Raw genomic sequence first — 13955 nt, forward strand, 5'->3', positions numbered from 1 at the left:
ACTTCTGCAGGCACACAATCAATCAATCAATCAATCAATCAATCGGTAGCTGAACTGGGTTCCACACAGTCACAAAAGCAAATTAACCAAAAAAGCCTCAAAAACAAAAATGCAAAATAAATAGCAAAAACAAAAGTACCAAACTTAATCCGTTTGACTTCTGAAATGTTCGAAAACCAAGGCGCAGCTTCTGATTGGTGCAGGCGACAACCGCATCGGACGTTCAGCTTTCAAAAAAATGTTCAAAAACCAGAACACACACTTCTGGGTTTTTGGCATTTGAGAACAAAGGTACCACTGTAAAATATTTTTTAAAACTTAACCCCCATGTTGCTGCCTGATTCTTCATTAAGCAGGGCAAAAAAGGGAGAACTGGTTTATTTTGTAGCTACCGTATTTTTCGCTCTATAACACGCACCCGACCATAACACGCACATAGTTTTTAGAGGAGGAAAACAAGAAAAAAATATTCTAAACGAAACAGTGGATGTATGATTTTTGTGGTTCATGCTGTGGCCACAGACATGTGATCTGACGGTGAGTTTGGGGTAGCCCAATGCAAAAATCCTGAGGATCCATGTGGATCCGTGCTTTGTAACCACATTTTAAGTGTGGAGGGAACGAAAAGCACTCAAGGGACAAGGAACACGCGTGGGGTGTGTGGAGAAGGATGCTGTTAATAATGCAGAAGAGGGGTATAAGAGGAGAAGGCTCCTCTCCTCTCCCGCTTTGCTCCTTTAAAGCAAGCAGGCTCTCTGTCCCTCTCTCCTCCCCACTCAGCGGCTCTTCTCCCGCTTTGCTGTTTCAAAGCGAGCCACGGAGGGGGGAAGGAAGGGGAACCATGGATCCTCTGCTCACGACTGCAGCAGATCCCCCCCGCCACCCTCAGGCATTTGCTCCATAACACGCACAGACATTTCCCCTTACTTTCTAGGAGGAAAAAAGTGAGTGTTATGGTGCAAAAAATATGGTAATTCCTAATTTTGCAGCCTAATTCCTGTGCTTTTAATTTGTTGGCAAGGATGGGATTTTTAACCTATACACTTGGGTGCCTGGAGGGATAAATTGCAATTAATATACCTTGCACAGCACAACTCTGCCAACCCCTTGCCTCTTAGCATGCCTGCCAGGTAATCCCACTGACCACCAGGGGGTCTGTTACTGTACGGTTACCAGATTTTTTTCAATGACTCTGAGGACACTCTCCCCCCCCCCTTTGAAACTGAGTAGAAACAGGGAGTCAGTAGTGGGGATGGCGAGGCAAAAGACCCCGGGCCCAAGCACACATGCAGATTGTATAAAGGTGCAAAGCCCTTCTTTTGCGCCCTGTGAAACATAAATGCGCAGAGTTTTTAAAAAAACTGGGCAACGGCGTGCCACCCGCCCGTGACTCCCGAGCCTTCCCCTATCTCCTGCCCCCTTCCCCCTTTGTTTTCACAGATTGGGGGAGGGTTGGGAGTTGCGGGTGGCTGTTGCCCAGGAGGGGAGCAAAGAGCGCATTTTCTCTGCCAGGCAAGGTGCAAAGCCCTTGTTTCGCAGCCTGTGAAACAGAAATGCACAGAGTTTTTTAAAAAACTGGGCAACGCCCGCCCACCCAAGCCTCTGAGCCTCCGTCGATCAGTCAAAACAAAGGGGGAAGAGGGCAGGAGATCTGTACCTCCAGACGGTCCCGGTTCCCTTTCAGCAGTGGCGGCAGCAGCTGCAGTAAGCAGCTCCTGAAGCCAGCCAGAGCCTACTGCGCTACCAGGCTGGCTCCGGGCTGCTGAGGCTGCCGCTGCCACATTTCCCGGCAGTGGCGTAGCGTGGGGGGTGCAGGGGGGCGGCCGCACCGGGCGCAACATCTGGGGGTTAGGGTTAGGGGGTGCAAATCCACGGGTTAGGGGGCGCAAATCCACGGGTTAGGGGGCGCAAATTACTTGCCTTGCCCCGGGTGCTGACAACCCACGCTACGCCACTGTTTCCCGGGGACAGAATTGCAAATCTGGGGACATTCTAGGGACAGAATTTGTCCGGGGACAGATTTGTGAATCCGGGGACATCTGGCAACCCTATGTTACTGCCCCCTCTGGAAACCACTGACCTGCCCCCCTCACCTTGCCAATATGGAAACAGTCGTCGGCGGACAGGGAGAAATCCTGGCTGGGGTTGTAGACGTCCGGAAGCGGAGCATTGCCAACCCTCTGGAATTTCCCTTTGGCCAAGCCCTTCACGCTCAGGGAGTAGACATCTTGCAGGCGCATCACCCCCCGGGCAGCTCCTTCCAGGTCCTCAAAGATGGGCAGTTCCTCCTCCAACCGTTGGTAGCCATTCTTCAGTGCTGAGAACAAAAGGTAAAGAAAACGGTGAAGGATCCCTGGATGGTTGAAATATACTCGGAGTCGAGTGTGGATTTCATGCTCTTTATTCAGCTCATAGTAGTGAGGAATGAAAGTTTCCCCAAAATATCTGCTTTATATACATTATTTACACAATGGGCCGCACGTGATTGGCTAATTCTGGGATTCTCCTTTGGGCCAATCAGGTTGCGGATTCACTTCCACCTAGAGCTGGATTGGGTGGCTCCTGCGGACCAATCAGACTGCTGCATTGATCTAGGACCAATCAGACTGCTGCATTTTGGATCCTATTGTTCTAGGACCAATCAGACTGCTGCATTTTGGATCCTATTCAACTCAGTACATAACAATGGTTAAGTCCAGTCGCAGATGACTCTGGGGTTGCGGCGCTCATCTCGCTTTATTGGCCGAGGGAGCCGGCGTTTGTCCACAGACAGCTTTCCGGGTCATGTGGCCAGCAGGACTAAACTGCTTCTGGTGCAACTGGACACCGTGACGGAACCCAGAGCACAGGGAAACACTGTTTACCTTCCCGCCACAGCGGTACCTATTTATCTAATTGCACTGGTGTGCTTTGGAACTGCTAGGGTTGGCAGGAGCTGGGACAGAGCAACAGAAGCTCACCCCGTCGCGGGGATTCGAACTGCCAACCTTCTGATCAGCAAGCCCAAGAGACTCAGTGGTTTAGACCACAGGGTCACCCGTGTCCCTATCAAGATAAAGGTAAAAGGTAAAGGACCCCTGGATGGTTAAGTGCAGTCAAAGGCAACTATGGGTTTGCGGTGCTTATCTCACTTTCAGGCCGAGGGAGCCAGCATTTGTCCGCAGACATCTTTCCGAGTCATGTGGCCAGCAGGACTAAGCCGCTTCTGACAAACCAGAGCAGCGTGCAGAAATGCCATTTACCTTCCCGCCTGAGCGGTACCTATTTATCTACTTGCACTTTGACATGCTTTCGAACTGCTAGATTGGCAGGAGCAGGGACCGAGCAATGGGAGCTCACCCCGTCAGGGGGATTCGAACCATAGACCTTCTGATCGGCAAGCCCAAGAGGCTCAGTGGTTTAGACCACAGGACCACCCGTGTTCCTGCTGAGAACAATACCAATCCTTCCTTGGTACCGAGCCTTAACAATAGGGGCAGGGTAACAAATTTAAAAAATTCCTTCCCGTAGCACCTTAGAGACCAAGTAAGTTTGTTACTGGTATGAGCTTTCGTGTGCATGCACACTTCTTCAGATACCTGCCTTCATAATAAATCATTTTTATTTATTTTTTCGAATTTACATTTCAAAATATTCATTTTAACAATCTTAAACCAATGACTTCCCTTCTTCTCTTTCCGTGGTTCATTTTGCATATCGTACATCCCTGTATATTTTACATGAACTAAACCATTCCGTATTCCATTATTACATCCATCAAAACTGATTTACACTGTTGAATTTATCTTAGTGCTGCCAGCGTTTTTAAATGTACACAATTTCCACCCACATATTCAGTAAACATTTTCCAGTCTTCTTTAAATGTATGTTCTTCTTCTTCTCTTATTCTGTATGTTAAATCTGTAAGCTGCACATATTTCATCAGTGTGTTGCCATCCTTCTTTAGCTGGGACCTCACTGGTTTTCCATTTTGGGGCTAACAAAACATGGGCTGCAGTAGTGGCGTACATAAATAGTCTTCTTTGAGGTGTTGAAAATATCAATAATAAAAAAATGGGTTTGAAATAGAAATGGATTTGTAAATGAATACTTAACTCTGGCAAAACTAACAGCTATTATAAGAAACCAATCGAATCAAAAATTAAAAATTAAAATTAAAAAAGGAGTGGGAATATTTTGATGAATATATGGTAAAATATCGCTCAAAAAAAAAGAGATATGATAATATGCCTAGATTAAAATGTAAAGTATCTGAGGGAAGGTAAATTAGTAAGGAAAGATAATAAGAACATATGAGAAGATTGTAAATGTAAAGATAAATGTAATCTCAGAATGTAGAGGAAATTGAGTGGGGGCGGAGGGAAGCAGGGGGGGGAGGGACAAAAGAATATTCAGTCAGCTAGCCCTGGGGATTATCTAATTGATTTTTGAATTTTATTGTTATTCATGTTTTTATACCGCATTTTATGCTGCTTTTATAATTAAGTATTTTAAAGTGTTTAAATTTGTTGTTAGCCGCCCTGAGCCTGGTTTTTGAACCGGGAAGGGCAGAGTGTAAATAAATAAATTATTATTATTATTATTATTATTATTATTATTATTATTTATTAATATTATGGAGGATGTGGTGGTGGCTTTGGTTTATTTATATTGTGATGTAATATGGGAAAAACCAATAAAATACAGTATTGGAAAGGGGGGGGGTAGTCTTTTTTGACACCTAGGAATTTCCCTCTGAATTATCCCCAACAAAAAGGACTCTGGTTTTTTGGGGGGAAAGGTACATTTTTATTTTTTTTAAAGGTGCCTTTTTTTTTAAAAAAAAGGTCCATCTATCTCAGGGCTGCCTGTACTGGCCGGCAGCTGCCGCCCAGAGTTTCAGGAAGTCAACATTCCTACCTAGAATGCTACTGTGGCTTGAACCTGGTGTCTTCTGCCTGCCAAGCAGGTGTCCTACCACGATGCAATGAACCTTCTCCGCCCAAAATGCCCATTACTATCACTGTTATTGTTATGTGCTGAAATTCTCCCCTGGGCCAGTAGGGGGATACTTAGATAGTTTTCACTCAGGTCCACATATGCAAATAAGGAATTGAATTCAGTGATTGGATAGTTACAGAAAGTTGTTACTGTTGCTTTGTAGTGGAGCTCTATATAATCAGGTTGGCTGAACCCTTCAGTTCAGTTCTGTTCTGGGCCTGTGAATAAACAAGAGCTGTTTGAAGAATCGCTGTGTCGTCTGATATGTTCACCCACAACTTAACAGTTATATTCCCTGCAGCTAAACAGTATGCCCTGCCTTCAGCCAAACATACCTTGGGCGTTCTCGCTGGCTTCCGCGCTGTACACCACGTTCAGCCAGTCCGACTGCAACCTCTTGATGAGCGTGTAGGCCAGTAAAGGGTTAACCACGGTGCTGCCCGCGCCTTGGTGCAAGGCCTGGATCTTCCTGTAGAATCTGGTTGGGGAGGAAGGCATGAAGAAGGATATTATTCACAATTAGACAAGACTCAGGAGGAGAGGGCTATGGAAGGCTCCTATGGAAGGCTCCACAGTTGGGGGCAGCGATACTAGCCTAGTTGTGGCAGCTAGACTGGGGACTGGGAGCGGCCGCCAAGACCATATAACACCGGTCTTGAAAGACCTACATTGGCTCCCAGTACGTTTCCAAGCACAATTCAAAGTGTTGGTGCTGACCTTGAAAGCCCTAAGCCAGGGCTTTAAAGGACCAGGTGCGCAGCCTGGGAGTCATTTTGGACTCACCGCTGTCCATGGAGGCGCAGGTCAATTCTGTGTCCAGGGCAGCTGTCTAACAGCTCCATCTGGTACGCAGGATGAGACCCTACCTGCCTGCAGACTGTCTCGCCAGAGTGGTGCATGCTCTGGTTATCTCCCGCTGCAATGGGCTCTGCGTGGGGCTACCTTTGAAGGTGACCCGGAAACTACAGCTAATCCAGAATGTGGCAGCTGGACTGGGGACTGGGAGTTCAAAGTGTTGGTGCTGACTTTGAAAGCCCTCAACAGCCTCAACCCAGTAGACCTGAAGGAGCATCTCCACCCCCATCGTTCTGCCCGGACACTGAGGTCCAGCTCTGAGGGCCTTCTGGTGCTTCCCTCCCTGCGAGAATTAAGGTTACAGGGAACCAGGCAGAGGGCCTTCTCGGTGGTGGCACCCACCCTGTGGAACGCCCTCCCACCAGATGTCAAAGAAATAAACAACTACGTGACTTTTAGAAGACATCTGAAGGCAGCCCTGTTCAAGGAAGTTTTTAATGTGTGACATTTTGATGTATTTTCAATCTTTGTTGGAAGCCGCCCAGAGTGGCTGGGGAGGCCCAGCCGGATGGGGGGGTACAAATAAATTATTATTATTATTATTATTATTATTATTATTATTATTATTATTGGTCAGGGGTCCCTTTACCTTTTATACATTTTAACCCACTAACTAACAATAATAATAATAATAATAATAATAATAATAATAATAATAATAATAATAATAATAATTTATTTATACCCTGCCCTCCCCAGCCAGAGCCAGGCTCAGGGCGGCTAACACCAGTAAAATTACAGTAAAAACATAATGGGGGGGGGGAACAATTTAAAATACAGGTGCTGTACTAAATGGGTCGTTGGCCTGATCCTATATTTCCTAAAACTGAAAAGTCACAAACTCTGCAAACTTTCTTCATACAGGCATCGTTTCATCCCCTGGATCATTTTAATTTTCTGAACCTTTTCCAGTGGAAATATATATCTAATATGTTTTTACTTATGAAAACCCAATTCTTTATGGGCTGTTCCCATAAGGGTTTTTTGGGTGGTGGGGGGAGGGGTTTTACTCACTTTCCCTTTCAAAAAAACCCCCAAACCACAAAAACCCAGCCCTTCTGGTTCACATTCTATCATACACAGCCAACACCTACAAAAGGGCAGATGAATATTTGCCAAGACACTGTTTCGAATTGCAATGCTCTCTTGCCAATTTTGCCGTCCAGAAGTTTGGTGGAGAAGGATTGATTTCCCTCCACACCCATCCCAGGAAAACTGCATAGCAAAAACCTCAAATGAGGAGGGGCTGTTTGAAAGTGGACATGTTCGTGGCTGATTCTGGTGTGGAGCTGGGCAAGGTGGCTACCTCAAGTGGCAGATTCTGGGCACCTGTTCTGGTGGATTTGGGTTTTTTAAAAATATGTACTGTATTTTTCGCTCTATAAGACGCACTTTTCCCCCTTCAAAAATTAAGGGGAAATGTGTGTGCGTCTTATGGAGCGAATGCAGGCTCCTTGGCTTCAGTGATAGCAACGTGAAGCCTCCGAAAGGCAGTGGGAGAGCTCCCCCCACACTCTGGAGGCTTCGTGTTGCTTTCGCTGAAGCCGCTTGAAGCCCCCAGAGCGCAGGGAACTCCCGCTGCGCTCCGGGGGGTTCAGGCAGCTATCCGCAAGCCTTCGGAGTGCAGCAGGAGTTCCCGCCGCGCTCCGAAGGCTTGCGGATAGCCGCATGAAGCCTGGAGAGCGAGAGGGGTCGGTGCACACCCATGCCTCTTGCGCTCCAGGCTTCGCTTTGCTGAAGAGGCGCTCCACAGTTTTCCCTCTCTGTGCAGCGCCCCTTCAGCGAAGCGGGAAGGGAAATGGAAGGGGCCCCGTTTCTCCTGCTGCTTCGCTGAAGGGGCGCTGAGCAGAGAGGGGAATTTTTTTTTTTTCTGTACTCCCCCTCCTATGGTCCGGTGCGTCCTATAGAGCGAAAAATACGGTATGTATAATTGCAAGGCACAGAAGATGGGAGTAGGAAACAACTAGCAAGGAACAATTGGGAGACTGCCTTCTGGGAAGCCTCCAGAGTGTTGTAGTTTCGAGTGGGAATCCATCACATACTGGCAAATTCAGGTCCTGCAAGTAAATGTGATTTGGAGCTCTTGTGCAACAAACCAGCTATCCCCAAATACCAGACTTTGTGATCAGGAAAGCAGTGAGAAAATGCACTGGGAATTGTGGGATAACATTTGCTTTGAGTCAATGTAGGGTTCCCTCATGTTGTCGATGAATGTGGGTAGTTTTTGCACCTCCATTCATTCTCCTTTGTCTCTATCAGTTGCTCCTCCAAATCTCTGTCTCCCCCAGAAACCAGAGGCCTTCCTCCTGGGCATTGTTGGCAATTTGGTGTTAAAGAAGGATAGAATTTTCTTTATGTACGCTACAGCAGCAGCAAGAATTCTCATCGCAAAGCATTGGAAGACACAAGACCTACCCACCTTGGAAGAATGGCAGATGCAACTAATAGACTATACGGAGATGGCGGAAATGACTGGCAGAATCCGAGACCAGGGAGAAGAGTCGGTGGAAGAAGATTGGAGTAAATTTAAAATTTATTTGCAGAAACATTGTAAAATTTTTGAATGCTGATGACATTGAAATGAATTGAAGGGGCTCTAGCAACAAGGTAAAAAGTATGAGGGGATTAATAATAGATAAACTAATAGATTATGAATTTGCTGAACCAAATTTAAAAGGGATACAAAAATAGGAGACGTGAGGAAGTCAGGAAAATAAGTTAACTAAAGTGGAGAGATTAAGAAAGAGAGAAATTTTGTTTTTCTTTTATATGTGTTTTTTCTCTTTTTTCTGGTTTTTGTGTTTAATGTTTGTATTTTTGTATTTTGTATTTTTGTGTTTTAGTATTTTGTATCTGTTTTGCATTTGTTGTTTTTTCTAAACCTTTCTATTGATAAAACCTAATAAAATATTATAAAAAAAACAAAAACAAATCTCTCTCTCCCCCTCTCCAGATCTTCAGACGTGCTGGCAGGCGCCAACAGGAGTCTGCCAACAGCTGGAGAAGCAGAGGTTCCCCATTCCCGCTTTAACTAGAGATGGCAGGGATTGGACCTGAGATGTTCTGAGAGCACAGCAGGCACGCAGTGTAGCACTAACACAAAACTAATGAAATTGGCAAAATGGATTTCAACAGGGACAAATTTCAGGTTCTGCACCAAAATAACCAGATGCAAGTTAAAGCTCTGGTTTTCCCAGTAGTGATGTATGGAAGTGAAAGCTGGACCATAAAGAAGGCTGATCGCCAAAGAATTGATGCTTTTGAATTCTGGTGCCGGAGGAGACTCTTGAGAGTCCCATGGACTGCAAGAAGATCAAACCTCTCCATTCTGAAGGAAATCAGCCCTGAGTGATCACTGGAAGGACAGATCCTGAAGCTGAGGCTCCAAGACTTTGGCCACCTCATGAGAAGAGAAGACTCCCTGGAAAAGACCCTGATGTTGGGAAAGATGGAGGGCACAAGGAGAAGGGGACGACAGAGGACGAGATGGTTGGACAGTGTTCTCGAAGCTACCAGCATGAGTTTGACCAAACTGCGGGAGGCAGTGGAAGACAGGAGTGCCTGGCGTGCTCTGGTCCAGGGGGTCACGAAGAGTCGGACATGACTAAATGACTAAATAACAACAACAACAACCAGATGCACAAAGATAAGACTTGACAGCAGTACATGTGGAAAGGATCTAGGGGTCTTAGTTGAGCACAAGCTGAATGTGAGTCAACAGTGTGATGCAGCAGCAACAAAAGCAAATGCTATTCTAGGCTGCATCAACAGAAGTCTAGCGTCCAGATCGAGGGAAGTCATAGTCCTGCTCTATTCTGCCTTGGTCAGACCACACCTCGAGTCCTGTGTCCAGTTCTGGGTGCCAGATTTCTGAGCACAATTCAAAGTGTTGGTGCTGACCTTGAAAGCCCTAAACGGCCTCAGCCCAGTATACTTGAAGGAGCATCTCCCCCCCCCCCATCATTCAGCCCAGACACTGAGGTCCAGCTCCATTCCCTCATTGCAAGAAGTGAGGTTACAGGGAACCAGGCAGAGGGCCTTCTCGGTGGTGGCGCCCACCCTGTGGAACGCCCTCCCATCAGATATTAAGGAAATAAACAACTATGTGACTTTTAGAAGACATATGAAGGCAGCCCTGTTTGGGGCTGTTTTATACTGTTTTTAATATTCTGTTGGGAGTCACCCAGAGTGGCTGGAGAAACCTAGCCAGATGTGTGGGATATAATAAATAAATTATTATTATTATTATTATTATTATTATTATTATTATTATTATTATTATTATATTGACTGACTGGAAGGTATGCAGAAATCTGGAAATCGGACCATATGAGGAATGGTTGAAGGAGCTGAGTATGTTCGGCCTCGAAAAGAGGAGACTGAGAGGGGATATGACAGCCGGTATACCTGAAGGAGCATCTCCACCCCCATCATTCTGCCCGGACACTGAGGTCCAGCACCGAGGGCCTTCTGGCGGTTCCCTCATTGCGAGAAGCAAAGATACAGGGAACCAGGCAGAGGGCCTTCTTGGTGGTGGCACCCTCCTTGTGGAAGCCCTCCCATCAGATGTCAAAGAGATAAACAACTACCTGACATTTAGAAGACATCTGAAGGCAGCCCTGTTCAGGGAAGTTTTTAATGTGTGACATTTTAATGTATTTTTATTCTTTGTTGAAGGCCGCCCAGAGTGGCTGGGAAACCCAGCCAGATGGGTGGGGTACAAATAATAAATTATATTATTATTATTATTATTAAGGTAAAGGTAAAGGGGCCCCTGACCATTAAATCCAGTCGTGGCCAACTCTGGGGTTGCAGCGCTCATCTCGCTTTACTGGCCGAGGGAGGCGGTGTACAGCTTCCGGGTCATGTGGCCAGCATGACGAAGCCGCTTCTGGCGAACCAGAGCAGCGCAAGGAAACGCCATTTACCTTCCCGCCAGAGTGGTACCTATTTATCTACTTGCACTTTGTGCTTTCGAACTGCTAGGTTGGCAGGAGCTGGGACCGAGCAACGGGAGCTCACCCCGTCACGGGGATTCGAACCGCCAACCTTCTGATCTGTCCCACTGCCACCCGTGTCCCTTATTATTATTATTATAAATATCTGACAGGCTGTCACCTGGAGGATGGAGCAAGCTAGTTTTCTTCTGCTCCAGAGGGTGGGACCCAAACCAACACATTCTAATGCCGAGAAAGGAGATTCTGGCTAAGCGCTAGAGTAGTCAGAACTGTTTGACAGCAGAATGGAAGGTTATCCGGCAGGGATTATTCAGCTGCGATTCCCTGCGTTGGAGGGGGTCGGACTACATGATCCTGAGGTTATCCTTCCAACTCTACCATTCCAGCCTCCCGGGCTTGATCCCCACAAACAGCGCCCGGCCCTTACCTCCGTAGGTCTTCCAGCCTCTTGGCTTCCTCTTCCAGGTAGGTGTGCAAAAAGCGCAGGAGCTCCCTCTCGGTGCTGAGCGCCTGGTGGATGCTCAGCATGGAAGTGTAGGTCTCCGCCTGGACGCACTGCGAGAGACCGGCCAGGAGGACCACTGCCGCCGCCGCCGCCGCGGGCCACAGCATCGCCTTACTCTACTGCACAATGCCTCTGTCTCTCGCCTCCCTTCCTCTCCCGCAGGCTGGGATCCAAAATCTCCCCTCTCCTGCACCCACCCAGCTCTTCCAGTGCCACCCAGTCCCTCTCCCGAAGCCAAGGGAGCGTCGGTGGTGTCATGGGCGCAAGCGGAGCATCCCTTTGCGCGGCTGTTGCGCGCCCTCGGTCCTCCTCCTCCTCCTCTGGAATCTCGCCCTGAGCTGCGAAAGCCAAAACGGCATCCCAACACCGACTTGAATCTTTCTCTTTCCCTCGCAGCAGCAGCAGAAATGAGCCGAATGGAAACCAGATGGGGAAAGAGGCAGTAAAGGCCGCTGTGCGTTTTTCCCTTCCCTCTCCAGTCTCTGCAAAGCTCCGGCAAGGATTCGCTGTGGCTGCTCAACAATCCGTCTATCTCTCCCTGTCTACTCCAGGATTGAAAATGGGGTGGGAGGGGAGACGGGGGAAGCCCTCCCTTGGCTCAGAGGCAGAGCATCTGCTATAATAATAATAATAATAATAATAATAATAATAATAATAATAATAATAATAATAATAATAATAATAATAATAATACAGTTATACCTCGAGTTCCGTATAGTTAAAGCTATGGTTTTCCCAGTAGTGATGTATGGAAGTGAGAGCTGGACCATAAAGAAGGCTGATTGTGGAAGAATTGACGCTTTTGAATTCTGGTGCTGGAGGAGACTCTTGAGAGTCCCATGGACTGCAAGAAGATCAAACCTCTCCATTCTGAAGGAAATCAGCCCTGAGTGCTCACTGGAAGGACAGATCCTGAAGCTGAGGCTCCAAGACTTTGGCCACCTCATGAGAAGAGAAGACTCCCTGGAAAAGACCCTGATGCTGAGAAAGATGGAGGGCACAAGGAGAAGGGGACGACAGAGGACGAGATGGTGGGACAGTGTTCTCAAAGCTACCAGCATGAGTTTGAGCAAACTGCGGGAGGCAGTGGAAGACAGGAGGGCCTGGTGTGCTCTGGTCCAGGGGGTGACGAAGAGTCGGACACGACTAAATGCCTAAACAACAACACCTTGGGTTACAGACGCTTCAGGTTTCGTTTTTTCAGGTTGTGGACCGCAGAAACCCAGAAGTACCGGAATGGGTTACTTCTGGGTTTCGGCGGTCACGCATGCGCAGAAGCACAAAAATCATGCTTTGTGCATGCGCAGAAGAGCCAAATTGCAACCCGCGTGTGCACAGACGTGCCGCTGCGGGTTGCGAATGTGCATCCCACACGGATCATGTTTGCAACCCGAGCGTCCACTGTAATTTATTACTTATACCCCGCCCATCTGGCTGGGTTTCCCCAGTCACTCTGGTTGGCTTCCAGCAAAATATTAAAATGCAATAATTCACCAACTATTAAAAGCTTCCCTAAACAGGGCTTTGCATGCAGAAGGTTCTGGGTTCAATCCTTGACGACTTCAAGGCTCCCACCTGAAAACATGAAGGAGAGGGTTCTCGCTAGCTCCTAGCCATGATGCCTATCCGCTCTGCCTTGTCAGCTGGAGGCAGCAGCAATACTTCTGAATCCCAGTTCAGAGAATCGCAGAGTTGTAGAATTGGAAGTGGGACCCCTGAAGTTCATCTAGTCCCACCCCCTTGCAGGGCAGGAATCTTTCGCCCAAGGTGGGGCTCAAACCCCCAACCCTGAAGTCTCATGCTCTTCAGAGAAGAAGAAGAAGAGGCCATCCTTGAAGAGGATTTGGAAACGATTTGTAGATTTTCTTTAACAATTGCTGCAAACATGTTAAAACGCAAATCGGTTTGGAGTAAGCTCAGCAGTAAAAAAATTGTTATGAGAATAAAATGATTGGAAGAACGATTGCAATTATCATAATGTGCAGCAGTAAGAGATAATTTGAGGAAACCATGGAAGGGTGGAAGGGAAATCGAGTAACAATAAATAATTTGGTGTATTGATTAATTGTATTGTATTTTTCCTGTTTTTGTAGATTATATATACAGTATGTGTATATATATATATATAGAGAGAGAGAGAGAGAGAGTGAGTGTCTCATTCCCTACCAACAGAGCTATGCTGGAAAACACCAGCAAGGGGGGAAAGGCTCGTGTTTGAATTCCGCTTGCTGGTTCGAATTCTTGTGTGTTCGAATTCTGCTTGCTAACTAGTCTCTGTGAGACTGGGATTCTGAACTACATGGGCCATGGATTCAGCAGATGCTGCTTAGATTCTTAAACTGGGCATGCTGCTGCCAGTACTGTAGATCAGTAGATCCCAATGGGTGGTCCGTGGATCCCAGGAGGTCTGCATAACCCACCCAGAGGGTCCATGAAACCATTCACATAACAAAAACTACCATAGAGATATCAACATTTCCGAAAGGAGGGGGTCCATGGCTTGGCTTTCGGAAAAACAGGGGTTCTGCGGTACTTAGCTAATTGGGAAGCCACTGGTGCAGAGATTATGGAGCTAGATGGATAAGGCAGCCTGGCCAGTCTGTCTGGAGGTCCTGGGTTACCCAGACAAGAAGACCCCCCTCTCGGCCTCGCTGATG

The 13955-nt window shown here is 47.1% G+C and overlaps 1 protein-coding gene across 1 annotated transcript in view; it reads right to left on the minus strand.

Annotated features, from left to right (window-relative positions):
- The window catches only part of P4HA3 (prolyl 4-hydroxylase subunit alpha 3), a 33843-nt gene extending 21995 nt beyond the window's left edge, over positions 1 to 11848 (minus strand). Inside the window, exons 1-3 of the mRNA XM_081196961.1 lie at positions 11221 to 11848; positions 5316 to 5458; positions 2094 to 2317 (exon numbers count right to left, since the gene is read on the minus strand). Coding sequence (XP_081053087.1) covers positions 2094 to 2317; positions 5316 to 5458; positions 11221 to 11405 — 552 coding nt within the window. The 5' untranslated portion in view covers positions 11406 to 11848. The remainder of the gene's footprint in view (positions 1 to 2093; positions 2318 to 5315; positions 5459 to 11220) is intronic.
- Between the last annotated feature and the right edge of the window lie 2107 nt (positions 11849 to 13955).

The sequence above is a fragment of the Podarcis bocagei genome (assembly GCF_964188305.1).
Source record: "Podarcis bocagei genome assembly, chromosome: 6".
NCBI classification, from domain to species: Eukaryota; Metazoa; Chordata; class Lepidosauria; order Squamata; family Lacertidae; genus Podarcis; species Podarcis bocagei.